The following is a 16406-nucleotide window of genomic DNA, read 5'->3' as shown; positions in this document are numbered from 1 at the left end:
GAGAAGCGGCAAGAGACAAGGCAGGAGTCTGGATTAAGATGGGTCTTAAAACTCAGGCACAGTTACTTTGTCCTTGAGAGGTTCCATGAGGTTCTCAGTTCATGAAGCCCTTTCTGTTTAGGAAATTCTTCCACTGTGCCCCTTGGCCAAAAAAAAACACAACTAATGGACTTAATAATGGACTTAGATTAAAACAACTTCTTGGGCATTTTTGTCCTAACAATGTGTGTTTAGGAAGAATAACACAAAAACTGAAAGTATTTTTATTCTACTCTTAAATAACCAATTATTAACTGGATGTGTGTACTTACTGGGCAGTGCCCAAGTTCTCAAACTTTGCAGTCAGATTGGACATCACCACCCTCATTTCTTATTCCATAAGAATGTGATACTTATTATCACAGCAAAGGCCAGAAACCCATTTCATCAAGATGTTATCATTGAAAGGAATGCAGTGGGATCTAACTTTGAAACTGTGAGCTACCTTGGGCTAGCAGTTTGCAGTGGTGTCGAATAGAAAGTCACCATCTCTATGCTTCCCTTGCAAATTTCAACTATTCCATGGTTCCCCTGTGAGGTCACCATCACACCCCAGCAGCAGTTTGAAAATCCAAAAAAACTGCAAATCACTGACATAATCTAACTTGCAAGTTTAGAATGCCCTGATGCCTTTGGGGGTAGGGATGGGTAGAGACCAGGAGCCTGGTGAGGTGGTCATCACAAGCTTCTCAGGTAGGAAAGGACAATGCAAACTGCAGCACGGGGGAAGACATGAGAAGAAGCAAAGTTGGGTACATTGATCCACAGTTCTTGCTAACTAAATGTTATAAAAAAGGAGTGAGGTGCACAAGAGGGGAAACGGAGGGGTTCCAACTATGTGTAGTTAGCGATACCATTTAGCAGAACATGTGTTAAGTATTTTGATAATCTTATTTGAATCTCATTGGTTCCCCTTGCAATCCTGTCTTTTATTTCATGCACGAAAAACATTATTTTGAGTGGGTCCATTAGGCTCGGCCAGAATGCCAAAAGGTTAAAAACATCTACTGACTATTGGACATGCAAGTGTGAAATTCAGGAGAAATAAGCAAAATGTAATTAAATGTACATAATGCAGTAAAAGTTGCATGGATGTCTCGATTGTGATTGGAGCTGTGGGTGTAGATACAAGTTTTCAAACAGGAGTAAGAGGCTGAGGATGAGGATCAAGGGCAGAAGCCCACACTCAAACTTTCTTTCAAATGATTACATTAGAAAGTGTGGTATAGGGGGAACATTCCAGGCTCCAGCACCATACAGAGCACAGCCCAAATTCTGGCTCAGCTGTTTAATCTCAGGACCCTCATGGTTACTTCACCCATAAAGCAGTAATAAAAATATGCACCCAGGGGCGCCTGGGTGGCTCAGTTGTTAAGTGTCTGCCTTCAGCTCAGGTCGTGATCCCAGGGTCCTGGGATTGAGCCCCGCATTGGGCTCCCTGCTCAGCAGGGAGTCTGCTTCTCCTTCTGCCTCTCCCTCTGCTCCCTCTCTCGCTGTGTCTCTCTCTGTCAAATAAATAAATAAAATCTTAAAAAAAAAAAAAAAATGCATCCAGAGTTGCCCAAGTGAGGATCAAATGAGATCCCAACCACAATGATCAGAAATACTACACCCCCTGATGTCCACAAACAAAGCACCAACAGCCGGGAAAACAATAGAAAAATTACATCTTTCAAATGCACCTATTTTGGTTTTATTCCAACTACTTTCAAGGGGCAGAAACATGAATCACTACACAAGTTATTTGAATTATAAGTTAATAAACTTTTACGTTAAATGCATTATCTTACAAAGTAACAACCTATGAGAGGATATAGAACATTATGTGTTGCTTCTGATACTTCTGTTGACTTCAATTTAACTGTTCTCTTTCCGAAGGTAAAATGAAGGCAGTGAGCTGTTTACAGGAAGCCAAGTGACTGTGTCCATCAGGTCGACGTTCTGAACATCCTCTTCTTCAGTTCACCTGTCTTCTGCTCTAACTGAGCACCAGCGTCCTCTGTGGCCTTTTCAATGCCTTCATGGTATTTCTCCAAAGCAGCTTTCAAACTCAGAAATATTTCCTAAGCGGAAAATGAAATGGAGTAAGAATTATCCCGTGCATCAACCTAAACTGATAAGAGTTACAAGAATTCTAACCATCTCGTTAATATTTATTAATAACATTTTAAAGCCTAAATGATCTCATGCGCACACCCATGCACACACACATGGACCTACTCGTTTTAAAAAATTCCTTCTTTAGGCGGAACAGACACATCAAAGAGGTCTGCTGCTTAGAAAGAACAGAGAGACATGTAAAAAAGACTTGGATTTGAAGATATGAAGAATGTATTTGTAATTGTCAAGGAAAAGCTTTTACTTTGGAGCTTTTCATCTCCAGGCAAGTCCCTGGGTTACTCGGGACAACTAGACCCTCTGTGTCTGGCCCCAATCACCAATGAAAGATAGGTCAACAGATTTTTTTTTTTTTTTAAAGATTTTTTACTTATTTATCTGAGAGAGAGAATGGGAGACAGACAGCATGAGAGGGGAAGTCAGAGGGAGAAGCAGACCCCCCACTGAGCAGGGAGCCCGATGTGGGACTCAATCCCGGGACTCCAGAATCATGACCTGAGCCGAAGGCAGTTGCTTAACCAACTGAGCCACCCAGGCGCCCAGGTCAACAGATTTCATAAGTCATCTGTACGATTGAAAAATACACATGTTAGAGACACTTTAATAAACTTATCGGGTAATTCTACTATAAGCAATAATAAGTTTTCATATAAACCTATGTAGATGTGCTAAGAATTAAGAAAAAAATGAGAGAACAATGTTTACAGATGGGATAAAATAATAAAAGAAGCCAATTGGCCTGCAAACACTCACACTCATCCAGTGCAATTTTGATCCTTGTATTATTCATTTTTCTTGAACAAAACAATTCTCAAATCCAGACACAAGAAGTGGTATTCTAAGTTGATGGTTTTTCATCACTGAAATAAAACAGCAGTTCTCTTCCAGTGGGAGGAAGAAGTAGTAAATGGGTACAGATGTTCTCAATTTTAATCATCCCTGCCATTAAATTTTTCTTAAACCTATAGTTTGGTACTACTTACCTTAATTTAAATTTTAGTGTAGATACTATCTGATTTTGAACAAACTATATGGATTATAATTTAATATATTACAATTCATAGTGTTTCATAAAAGAATGAAACTATTTCCAGACTCTGTCATCTATGCAAATTTGAGAGCTATTGCTCAAGATTCAGTGAATATAAACAGATGCTTAAGGCTAAACACTTTCCAAAAATCCAAACACAGATATTTATTAAATCCTAATACAAAAATAGAAGAGTCTATTTAGATTTCTAAGATCTAATTGGGCATCAAATTACTACAACTATGATGGAATACGAATCATTAAGAAAATAAACATTTTTGAAAGCTTTATTTCTTCAATCTTAAAGGAAAAACAAGGTGAAATTAGTTGCTAGCTTGTGTAAACACCATTTAAAAAAAAAAAAAACTCAGCACATTCAGCAGTTATAGATCAATTTAACTTCCTAGTTCCATAGGAGTGTATATTTATTCTTACTAAAAAGGAAGCTGAATAAATTTGGTAGAAAGACAGTACTCATAAGAAACTATTAAGACTAAGTGTCAATCAATAGTGTCAATCTAAATATCTGAACCAACCACTTCAACACACCTAAAGAAACCATTTCCTTCCAAGAACAAAGATACTCTCATGGAGGAACCAAACCCCGCAGGTTGAGCCACGATATATGACATGTTAAAGCCCATTCCAGGGGTGCCTGGGTGGCTCGGAGTGGGGGTTGAGCATCCGACTCTTGATCTCAGCTCAGGTCTTGATCTCAGGGTCATGAGTTCGAGCCCCATGTTGGGCTCCACGCTGGATATGGAGCCTACTTAAAAAAAAAAAAAAGCCCACTCCAGGGCACATCAACAGAAGGCAGCAAGCACACATTTGAAGTAACAAGGCAACCCTCAGAAGATGTTAATGGCAACAAGCACAGCCCTCACAAATGCTATTTCAGTTTCCAATTAAATTCTGTATCCAAGTGGAACTTTAGATTATTAATCCACATCTAATCCACAAAATAAGTACATCTCACGGTGATGACTTCACTAAGGTGAAATATTTTTAAATTCAGTCTGGTTCTGTGGTGTCTCTGTGGTAACCACCAGGTGCCTGTGGCTAGAAAACTGACATTTAAATACCTCCGGGCTCCTGAGCTGCTGCCCAGACACAGGGGCCCAGTGGCTACCATACAGAACAGGACAGAAGAGCATCCCCATCATTGCAGAAAGTTCTACTGGCCGGCACTGGTCCAGGGAACTGTCTCACTTTTACATCAGATAAATTGCAGAGGACAGTTGACCCTTGAGCAACATGGGTTTGAACTGCACGGGTCCACTTATACACAGATTTTTATACAGTATGGGATTATAAATGTATTTTCTCTTCCTCATGATTTTCTTCCTAACATTTTCTTTTCTCTGGCCTACATAATGTAAGAATACAGTACACAATATATATAGCATACAGAACACGTGTTAATTGGCTGTTTATCTTACCAGTAGGCTATTAGTCAATAGCAGGCTATTAGTAGTTAAGGTTTTAGCAAGTAAGAAGTTCCATGTGGATTTTCAACTGCATGCGGTTGGCACCCTGAGTCCCTGGGTTGTTCAAGGTTCAATTGTATATAATATACATGGGGCTTCACAGCCAATCATTACCCAACAAGTACATATTTAATTCATCAACAAAATACATTATTGAGTACCTTCTAGAAGTAGCACTGTGCCTAAGTACACTAGAAAATGCAGATGTGCTTTCTACCCTGAAGGAACATATAATCCAGACCAGACTGGACACCAAGCGCTTACAGGATGGCTAAGTTTTGTACTATATTCTAAATTTTAAATATTATTTCATTATAATTAATTTAAATGTAAATATAAATAGCCATATGTTGCCAGTAGCTACCCCACTAGACAGCACAAATCCAGATTATCTGGAATCAACTAAAAGCACTATAGTAGTATTTGAGAGAGAGAGAGCGAAGATATGTCACAGGAATCAGAGACTATACTTTCTAGTAAATTGTAAATAACTGAAATGATTAGCTTAGATCTAAAGCTTTAAAAGTCCTAGAAGGCAGGGATCATGTCTTCCTTATTCACTACTGACTCCAAGTCAGGTGGCGCCCCTGGCGCCCAGAAGATGCACAGGCCATAGGTGAACAAGGGACTGAGGGAATGCACCACAGGGAAACCGGGAGCTCCCATTTTAAGCAGGAAAGTATAGCAACAGGGATAGTTTAGCAGGATAAATTTGGCAGTACTTAGTATTCAGGGTAGATCTGGTGCAGAGAATCTCAAGTCAAGGAAGAAATTTAGCAGGTTTTTGCCACAATCCATGAGCATTACAAAATTAGGTGACAGAAGCAGAACAGAAAGGGGTTGTGATGAACAGTATCAATGACATTTAAAAAAATCTGAACACTAACCAGGTGCTTGTCTGGATGTCAGGATTATCTACAGAAAGTCCAAAATTTCAACTCCTTGCGATGGAAAAATGATGATGCCATCAAAGCATAAGAAGAAATTTGTGAAGAAATGGAGTAAAAGGGAAAGAGAGAGAGGTAGAGGGGAAGGAGAGAGACAGTGAGGAGGAGAGATGCTGGAAGCTGCTAGAAATCATTCTATAAATGTTATTCTTGTTGTGATGAGCGAGCCCACTGAAAACATCCGGCAGGCAGCTCCACTAAGGAGCAGGGATGGGGTGACTGGACAGAACAGGACACCGGTTTAGAAACCGATCTAAATAAAGGTGTTAACTGAAAGCAGCAGAGATAAGGATCTCTGGGAAAGAATATTTAATGAAAAAAGGGATGTGAAGATCATTAGGATCTCAGAGAAACTGCACCCAGAACAAATGGACAACTGTAGCCTGTCTTTTCCTTCTCATGGAGGGTGATTATGAAGGAAGCTAAAAGGAGCTCTTTGGAAAAATGCATCATGATTCGCCATAGGATTTAGACTCTCCCATGCTGCTCAGGACACATGGGTATCACAATGCAGACTGGAAAAGCTACAACAACTTAGCAACTTCAACAACTGTATCCAAAGTTCTGCTCAGTGGCTCTATGCCTCTCTGAAGGAAGAAATATCTACTGTAGCAAAGGGCCCGATTCTACTCAACATTTTTATTTTGGAGAATATGCATGTTGATCAAATGTGCAGGTGGTGCTAAGCCATGAAATAAATGTGAATGATTCAAAGATTTAAAATGACCTTGATACTTTGACATCTGCATAGAAGTAAATAGATGGAAGCCTTAACGAAATACTAGTAAAATTCTGACTTAAAAGTCCCATGAAATGGTTGCATTCATGTACGGGGAAGCAATTTAACTAGGCAGAACTACATGCGGAACGGATAGGGGTCATTTAATTGATCAGCAGCTCCATATGAGCTAAGGGCGAGATGCTGCTGCTAAAAATCCAAGCCAGTATTACACTTCAGTAACAGAAGCATTGTGCTTTGGGACTGGTCCCAGCATTATCTGGAAGGCTATGTTTAGTCCTGGGTCCTACATTTTACACAGAATAATGACAAACAGGAAACAGAGGGGAGAAGACAGTAAACAGGATAGTAATGAATCTGAAAATTAAGCTATATAAAGAATGGCTGGAAAACTGGGGCTCATTAACCCAGATGAGAAGGCTGGAGGAACCCATGATCATTATCCTCAAATGTCTGAAGTGATATTAAGCAGAGGATGATACAGATTTGTTCCAGAGAGATCTTGGTTCACTTGAGTACAGAAATTATATTTTAAATTCGAATTAACATTTTAACCACTAAAGCGGTCCTAGCAGAACAGCCTGGGTGGTTATGAGCTCGACGATATTGAAAACAATGAAGCAGAACCTATCAATGGTTCTCAAAAGCCACAGTAAAAAATTCCAGTTCATGAACCCCGTTGCTGATGATTCTAATTCAGGACATTTGAAGGCGGGGGGGGTTGTTTGTTCATTTTTGAATTCTAATACGCAGCTGGTTTTAAGAAACACCATGCTAGATGACCATCCAAGTTTACAAATATTGATGAAAAACTACTACATATAAGGTGCCATTCCAGGCATGGCTTGACAGGACATACTAAGGTAGAAAATACATGATTGCTACTGTTGAGAAACAACATGTTCTTGGCGAGACAGACAGACACTAAACACAGTGACATGAGGCCGGAAGGGGCACCTTTACGACTGATGGGCTGGAAGTGCTGAGGCACATAGTAGCTGGTTCGCTAACTGGGCCTGACCATGTGATAACAAATAAATATTCACTGATTGGGGCGCCTGGGTGGCTCAGTCGTTGGGCGTCTGCCTTCGGCTCAGGTCATGATCCCAGGGTCCTGGGATCGAGCCCCGCATCGGGCTCCCTGCTCGGCGGGAAGCCTGCTTCTCCCTCTCCCGCTCCCCCTGCTTGTGTTCCCTCTCTCGCTGTCTCTGTCAAAAAATAAAATCTTAAAAAAATATATATATATTTACTGATTGATTTTAAGAAGTAGGATTAAATATCTCCTATGATCTTTCTAACCTGCATTCTAGAGAGAAACAGAGAGCTGGGCGTTGGTGAATATCTCGTTCAGGGGCAGGAGAAAGAGAAGCAGTTGAAATGTGGAAAGAAAGGGAAGAACACAGAAAGTCAGGACAGCCGACTGGGCCGACCACAGTAGGGAAGATGGTCATTCTCTTTTCTTTTCCTTCGTTCCGACCGTCCTTCCTTCCTCCCTTCCCAGCAGCCTTGAGACAGCACTTGGGGTACGTCTACGCATGCTTCCATGTGCACGGGTAGCGATGCCATCTTTCAAGAGGATACAGGTTCCTGAGAACGGGTGAGGGGATTGTCTGCAGTGGCTTTTAGTTTTAGGACTCCTTGCAAATTGGTTGTGGGTGGTGGAAGGTAGAGACAGCAAGTATTTAAATATTTCTCAGGTATCAGAGTTTTAGGAAACCTGGATCCAATATGTCAATAAAGTGAAGGTGAAAAAGAATGAGGGGAAAAAAGAAAGAGGCCGTGGGATTTTACACGATAAAAAGTTGTTTTTAGTGATTTCTAGTAGAGCATTTTGGGGCAATCTGGAAGATACAGGTCAAACTTCAAAGGTTAAGAGAAAATGAGGTATAATACATGTATCAGGAATAAACGACTTCTTGGAGACACTGGCAGTTAAGAAAAGGACAGAAAGAGGTAAACATTTGATGTTTGGCACTGTACTGACATTTTGGAAGGACAAAAATGTAGACGATGTCTGTCCTCATTAAACTTAGAACTGTTTATGAAACGATAAAATAAATACACTGAAACAAGCCAAGAATAGAAGCAGCAAGTAACGTTAGGCAATTACGATAAAGTTATCATGAAAATTCTCATCACATAGGGACCACCCTCAGCTATTCTGTTTCAGGTAATAGCTCAAACACATTTAACACTGATGGTGAGAAATATTTTTTTTTAATATTTTATTTATTTATTTGTCAGAGAGAGGGAACACAAGCAGGGAGAGTGGGAGAGGGAGAAGCAGGCTCTGATCCCAGGACCCTGGATCATGGCCTGAGCCGAAGGCAGACACTTAACCGACTGAGCCACTCAGGAACCCCTAGAAATACTTCTGAGATCCTTTTATAAGGACGGAAAAATGCAGAAACTTTTTAAAGGACATTACTTAAAATCACTATCCAAGTTCATCTATCAAAAAAGTTCAGAATGAGCACTGGGTATTATATAGGACTGCTGAATCACTGACCTCTACCTCTGAAACCAATAATACATTATACATTAATTGAATTTAAGTTAAAAAATAAATTAATTTAAAAAAAAATTTCAGAACCTTTATGGAGCATGCACTCTTAAAGCAGAGCACGGATGCTCGGCTAGGTCAGGGGAAAGGACATGGGGGGAAAAATGTACGAAGGAGGCATAAATCCAAACAAACAGTGGTGATGGAAAAGGGGCTGTAAATGGAATTAGAACCAAGGAACTGGGGATCAATCTCTACTTCAGAGAGCCAGCAATATCCTGAACATGAGGGTGGCAGAGTCGCCACGGTGAGCTGGTGAGACCATTAAAAAGGCACCTGTGGGCACCCACTCACCTGAGACTTCAGCCTCTCCCTCTCAGTGGCATCTTTCAGTTGCTGAATTCCGAATTTGATTTTCTGGATTTCTTGATTAATTGTGGTTACTCTCTCGTAGACAGCTCCTCTTTTTTCCTGAACTTTATTGCAATCTCTAAAGGAAAACAGACAGCTAAATTTTAATTCCGCTCAAGCATCTGAAAAGGAAAACATGAAACTCTAATTTTGATTCCAAAGAGATCACATATATTTGTTTGACAAACCTAAACCGCTTCTCGGGGCATACAAGCAAAGAGCTGCAAACCCCAGAGGGTGCTGGAGCCGAGGGCTGTTATTTACGCCAGAGACTAAGGTGACTCCCCCAGCTGTGCTCACGTACGTACTACTGGGAGGAACGTTGACTCGGGACAACTTTTCTGCAAGGCAGTTTGGCAGCAAATACAAAATCCGCCTGTTCTGCCCTTTGTCTTCATCCGCATGAGGAAGAACAAAGGAAATTTTCACCACGTGCAGACTGAAACAAGGACATCTCATAGACGTATCTGGGGGTGTATTCTAAAAATATATTCTGAGAACTGACGGGAAGAAGGCTCTACCACGGGAACACCCCAGCATGCTGGCTAACGGCCATAAAACCCTTAGTGAAATATTACTTCTTATCTGGATTTTTAAAATAAATAAATAAATAGGACCTTTTCTCAAAACATGGATGCTACAATGCCGGAGCCCAGCTGGACCATAAGATGGACCAGGTGACTCATCTGATGCAGCCCTAGCCCACTCCTCTGAGTGCACTGAAATGGGCAGGGGCACCGAACCCTTTTGGAGAATCCTGCAAAGGATGTGGAAGCGTGATATCTGGAAAGGGAAAAAACTAGGACCTAAAACAGCTCTAAATCTAGACCCAGCATTATAAAATTCATAATTAATTCATCTTTTTTTATTCACCCAAAGGTGGAATACCCTGTTGAAATTATAGGAGTTTCGGGATCTTAGGGGGAAAAGTGGACTAGCTTTTCCCAATTATTTTCTAACACATTAAACTGAAGACAAGTTCGTACTCAATCACTGTGCGTTTGTACTGCTTGACATCCTCGTGCTTCTTATTTATTTTGAATTGCGCCGTGGCGAGTTTTTCCTTCTTCACAATCATTAGTCTTTTGAAGGAATTTTCTTCCGTCTTCAATTTCTTCAACTCTGACTCATCACTCTCAATTTGGTCCTCCAAGTTCAGGCTCTATAGTCGACATGGAGTACTTAAAGTCAAATCAACCAATTAGGATTTATAAACAAAACAAACATCTATTTCCTGGGATGAGCTATAAGAAGATACAATTTGAAGATGAGATAAAACTGTTTCAGGCCCAAAGCCGAGCAGAAGAAGGCAAAGTGTTGGGAGGGGACCACAGCAAGGCACTGGGGACGCTGGGAAGGAACAGGACCCTGGGCAGGGCTACATGAAGGGGGTTTGGGTCTGTATTAAAGTAGGAGGAATAAAGAGAGAAGGGGAAACCCTAGAACCATTAAAAGCAGTGAACCTCAACCTTCTTTTGCTGACTCTGGATGGCAGACAAGGGAGTGTATGGTTGGGATAGAATACCTCAGGTCGCCTTCTAACCCCTACTTCCCTCAAAAAAAGAAATCCTTTATCAAATGCAGTGTTAGTGGTCCTGGGGACAGCGTGGGTTACTATGATCAAGTTAAGAAGTAAAAAAGGATTTTCAAGCTTCTAGCCTGGGAAAATTAATGTCGGCATTCACTCTCCATCTTCAGGGCAGGCACTAAGGGCATAAACTTAAATCGCAGGTACGATGTGAGACCATAAGCTGGGACTTTGGGCTTACTGGTGAGATCATTTCCAACTGTTAGAACAGGTTTAAAATTCCATTACTTTCCTCCAAAATATACACAGCAACGTGCCATGTTAATTAATCATTTCATCTGAAGGCTAACAGAGGTCTTACCACTGCTGTGTTTAAGAAGAAAACCGTTGTATTGCTCAGCGAACACTGCCACATCTATTATACTCTAGAATGATCCTGCCTTTCTTTAGGAAAAATAGTAACACAAAGTAAAAGCAAAGCCAAGGAACTATAGTAAACTATTCCATAATAAAAACATTAAAATTCCACACAATACAAACCTCTTTTAAGATGCTGGTTAATTTTTCCCTGTTATCTGCCAGGTCCTGTATTTTCTTCTGATATAACTGTACCTCCAGCTGACATGAAGGCAAGCAGTCAACGGAGTCTCTATAGATTTCATACTTTTCCATCACTTCTTGCTTTCAAAGAAAGAAAACATAAAAACCAGTTTGATAGTCTCCTTTATGAAACTGCAGTACTGTCAATTTGTTTGCTCTTAAATAATTTCTGCACTTAATACTGAAAGCTTAAGAGCAGAGAACAATTAAGTTTCTAGGTCAGTAAGAAAGCGCTGTTACTGACATGTGTCTAAGTACATATAATTATGCTTCTTAATTGCCAAATATCCTTACACAAAGGAAAACTGCCACAATTTTACTAAATCACTCACTGAAGTACCTTCCAAAGGTTATTCATGATGATTTGAAAAGAGTTCGCGTCTGCTAATATTCAAACTGCTCCTAATTACTCCTGGGCAAATTGTATTACCAATTATGATCTTCCTATTCATCTGTATAATAACTATTACTACAGCTGATTCTTTTTAAAAGATTAATTCCTCTTCTAAAATTAGAAAATGAACATGTAACAATACGGACTTACTTTTCTTCTCCCCACTAGCCTATCCCTCCAACCACCTTCTTAACCAATTGGATTTTGTCTTCAGTGAAATGCTTAATCATATCATTACTCATTTTTGTTGTCTTTTTTCTTACGAATCTGTAACCACTCTGCATCTTTGCATGTTATGGATATAATCCCTTTACCTCTCATATGCATTATAAACATGATCCATAGGTCTCCTTTTCTCTAACTTAATTAAAAAAAAAAAAAATCTATCCCGGTTCAAGATTATACAAGTGTTCTCCTAAAATTTCTAAAATTGTTGAAGTTTTAATCCACATAGAATTTATTTTTGTAAATGGTGCAAGGTATAGACCCAGCTCCCTTTTCTTCTATGTGAACAACCAACTGAACCAGAACTGTTTTTTATTAAATAAACTACACTTTTCTCATAAATACTCAGATCTAGTTTTTGGCTCTCATTTCTGTTCTCGTAATCATTGTCTATTCCTAGGTGATAATTCTTAATTATCAGGAATGACTAGAATAGCAAATTCAGAGGTAAACCAGAAACGTTCTGTTAATTGATGGTTTAAAAGCTCTGCCCCACAAAGGATGCTAACTTGTCTGCCCCCTTCTACTTCTGTCACACCGTGCCTCCATCCATCTCCCACAACAACCGATCATCTTGTTAAACATAAATTACATCACGTTCCAACATCCCCCTTTAAACTAATCAGTGGTGTACCCTTGCCCCTAAAGTAAAATCCCGCTCCCTGAATAATCTGCCTATTTCTTATTTTCCTATGGTCACCTCATGCCACTCCCCTTCTTATGCATGAGGCTTTGTTCCTGGAACATACCTCGCTTCCTTCTACCTCAAAGAATTTGCATATGCTGTTCCCTCTGCCTCCAATGGTCTTCCATGTACAAATTTAGTAGGATAACCACGGTTTATTCTTCAGATGTCAGCATCAATTTCTACTTCCTTCCCCTCTCCACCCCAGATTTCCAAAATTTAAATTAGGCTACCCTCATTATTTCAAAGAACCCTATACTATTTTTTGTTTCTCTTTTTGGTGTTTCTTAAAATATATTTTTAGAGCAGTGTTAGGTTCACAGCAGAACTGCACAGAAGGTACAGGGATTTCCCATGTACTTCCTACCCCAACATGTGCACACCCTATACGTATTCATAATATATAACCTGCAATTATATCACTGATTATAAACTTAATACTTTTCTCCATCATATAAAGTAAGTCTCAGGAGGACAGAGAATTTCTGTTCTGCTCACACAGGGTGAAGTCTCAAAACTTTGTTGCATCATTGAACAAATGTCTTGAAATTGTACTTCTTTTCCCTACACCTACTTTAGAGGAGAGCAACATATCAGAGACAAGGGCAAAAAGCTTAAGAGGAAAAGAAGTGTAGATAAACTGGAAATCACAAAATGAACCCACGATTAAACAAAAGTTGCTAAAAAGAAAAAAATATATAGAAAAGCATTAAAATAAAAAAAAGGAAATTCACCCTGGAATTTTTAAGTTTCTGGACTGTATCTTTCATTTTTTCTTTATAATTCTTTAGCTTCTCTGGAGAATCCACAATTTTTGTTTTCAAACTCTCTTGTACTTCTTTCAAAGAAACTACTGACAATTTTAGTTCATTCTGTTGAGAAAACATATTTATATATTAGATACAGTAATAAAATTGTTAACTTACCATTACAATAATGGAAAAGAACAAAGAAATTGGGTCTGTGCTCTTTGTAGTGGGGGAACAATTAAATTATGATCACCTGCTTATTTGCTCCCTTTTGTCTATGGGCCAAAGACCAAGCCCCTAAAAGCAGGACATTCAAGGTCCTTCACTGTGTACTTCTCCTGTCCTTGCAAGGTCCCCTGCTGCCAGTGCCCCACCATACCTACAGCCTGCTAATACCAGTCCTAGGTTTGAACAGATGCAAGTGATGTCTCTTTGATCAGTACGGTCCTCCTGAATACCATCATCCCACCCCTGTACCGCCTCTGAGTTTCATTAATCCTTGGAAATCCTGCTCCCACTTCCCCTGCATTCCTTCTATGAACAGTACAATCACTGTACATGCAATGCTATAATTATGTACTTAATCTGTGTGGCTGAATTTGACTGAGCAGCTTGGGGTTGTGAGAAGTTATCTTTGTTCTCCCAGAACACAGACAAAGCCATAGCACTGAGCAGGCGCTCAACACATGCCTGCTGAATTAAAACAAATTTCCTTCCTCTCCTGAATTTCAAACCATTTGCGGAATTGAGGTGAAGGGCATCGGAGATTTTTGTGAAAATTTTTCTGCAAGTCTAAAATTATATAAAGATAAAAAATATTCATATGAACTTCCTCCCCAAGTATTAGTTGATAAATTATGTTTACATTGTTTTGAGATACTCTCTATGTATCAATATGGGAAGATCTCCAAGAAATATTAAGTGAAAGAAACAATTATAGATCAACAAACAACACAGGCCCATTTCTAGGAACACTGAATAATGAAACGGCAATAGGTAACTGTATGTGTCTATGTAAGCGCATGCAACGTCATGGAAAGGAATGGGAAGGAGCAACCTGTAGGGGAAGCAGGCCCAGAGAAGAGGGCCTTCTGTGTCTGACTCTCTGTCTCTCTGTCTCTCTGTCTCTCTCTCTCTCTCTCTCTCACACACACACACACACACAGAGGCATGTCATTTGAGTATTTTATAACAGGAATGTATTACTGGATGGCTTCTGTAATTTGTCTACAAATTACTTTCAACTAAAAAGAACCACAAATGATCTTACATTTTGATCAACTCAGAGCCCAAAATTGAATGTTTGACACCATATGTCTGTTATTCTAGCAAACGGTCACACTGTCTACTCTACTCTCGCATGCTCTACAAAACCAGAGCCCAACCTCCTTACGACTGACGTTGACTTTTCATCGCATTTCTTCCCTTTATAAGAAGCCTAAACCCGATACTATAATTACAAAACGATTTTGTTTTAAGGTAGATTTAAATGGGACAGAAAAAAATGAATAATAAAATAACCAGGCAATACTACTCAGAAGAAAGCACTTGCTAATAAAAAGAGTGACAGAAAAATACAGGATATATTACACCAAAGTAAATTTCAGGTGGTTCTATATAGTGTGTTAATAGAGAAGCCATAAAAGTACAATGAGACAACCTGGGATTAAAAACATGAGAAATGGGACAGCGTTTTCTATGTATAGAACTAAGCCCACAAACCATAAAGGCAATGTCTATAAATTTACATTAGAAACATAAGCCTTCTAATGGAAAAAAATCACGAATTTAAAAGACAAGTAGTTAATATCCCTAACTCATAAAGTTTCTTTAAAAAAAAAACGAAAGAAGCCAGGAACACACATAGTTTACAAAATAAGACATAACAACAAACCATTGAAGAGGATGTCAAAATCACTAAGAATCAAAAAAATCAAAATGAAAATGAGGTGTTTTTTTCCTATAAAAGCGACAAAGACAGAGAAAGCAAACTAAAAACCTCCCATTTTGGCAAGACAGTAGGGAAAAGAACACTCTCATATTCTATTGGTAGGAATGTAAATGGGTATCTTTTTAGAAGCCAGCTTGGCAAGGTGGGTCAGTTTTAAATGTGCATTCCCTTTAACCCAGAAATCCTACAAGTAGGAATCTGGTCTAAGAGGAAAAGCAGCCTGGTACACAGATCTCGGCGTGTGAGTACGTGAGTGGGTGTGCAGCATACACACACTGCTGTCTAGGAGCAGAAACATCAGAAGCCAGTGAATGTCCACCAACAGGACACCAGAAGGATCTACATCAGTGTGACGTACAACCATAAGCAGCCGTTAAGATAATGAGGCTCTATGGTGGCCTGGTAAGTGTTCATACTCTTTTGTTCAGTGAAAAAAGGCAGGTTTGTGCCATGAAGAGTCTCACAGCTCTGAGGTAACATTACACATGGCTCTCCGCATAGAGAAATATCGTCTATGCACGCATCAGACTGTGTGGTGAGCCACTGGGTGATTTTCACTCTCCTCACACATTTCCATGTTTCCATTAAAAAAAAAAAAAGGTAGTCAGCTATTATATTTAAACCGAAAAAAGTTAAACTAGTTTCATTTTAAGGAAAAAGGGAGAAACATTTACTTTAACAATGCACACAGTTAAAATACTCCTCCACACAAAATATCCAAACCTTAAATGCTGGTTATATGCAAAGATGCTTACCAAACGCTTGGTTTTCTCTGAAATATCAGACTTCTTTTGGGAATTTCCGTCCTGGAGCACTATCTAAGGAAAAACGCCAATAAACTGTTTTCTGTGATGATTCAAAACAGATTTAAATTTAGCCACTCAGTGCGTTCTCATAAAATAAAGGTAAGGAAGGAGAGAAGTTAAATGGATTAGACCAGATATTCTCAAACTTCCTCTGTTTACGATGCCCCCAGGCCAGAAGAAATACCTAACGGTTT

At 39.5% G+C, this 16406-nt stretch overlaps 1 protein-coding gene across 1 annotated transcript in view; it reads right to left on the bottom strand.

Moving 5' to 3' along the window:
• Positions 1 to 1721: 1721 nt before the first annotated feature.
• NUF2 (NUF2 component of NDC80 kinetochore complex) overlaps positions 1722 to 16406 on the bottom strand; it is a 30224-nt gene continuing 15539 nt past the window's right edge. The window contains exons 9-14 of the mRNA XM_045876811.3: positions 16162 to 16224; positions 13441 to 13578; positions 11343 to 11483; positions 10261 to 10436; positions 9218 to 9353; positions 1722 to 2102 (exon numbers count right to left, since the gene is read on the bottom strand). Coding sequence (XP_045732767.1) covers positions 1968 to 2102; positions 9218 to 9353; positions 10261 to 10436; positions 11343 to 11483; positions 13441 to 13578; positions 16162 to 16224 — 789 coding nt within the window. The 3' untranslated portion in view covers positions 1722 to 1967. The remainder of the gene's footprint in view (positions 2103 to 9217; positions 9354 to 10260; positions 10437 to 11342; positions 11484 to 13440; positions 13579 to 16161; positions 16225 to 16406) is intronic.

This window comes from Mirounga angustirostris, unplaced genomic scaffold, assembly GCF_029215605.1.
Source record: "Mirounga angustirostris isolate CCGP_5_RB_7025 unplaced genomic scaffold, mMirAng1.0.hap1 SCAF_6, whole genome shotgun sequence".
In the NCBI taxonomy this organism is placed as follows: domain Eukaryota; kingdom Metazoa; phylum Chordata; class Mammalia; order Carnivora; family Phocidae; genus Mirounga; species Mirounga angustirostris.
Note: the sequence above shows the minus strand (reverse complement) of the source record. Positions and strands in the feature narration are given on the sequence as shown.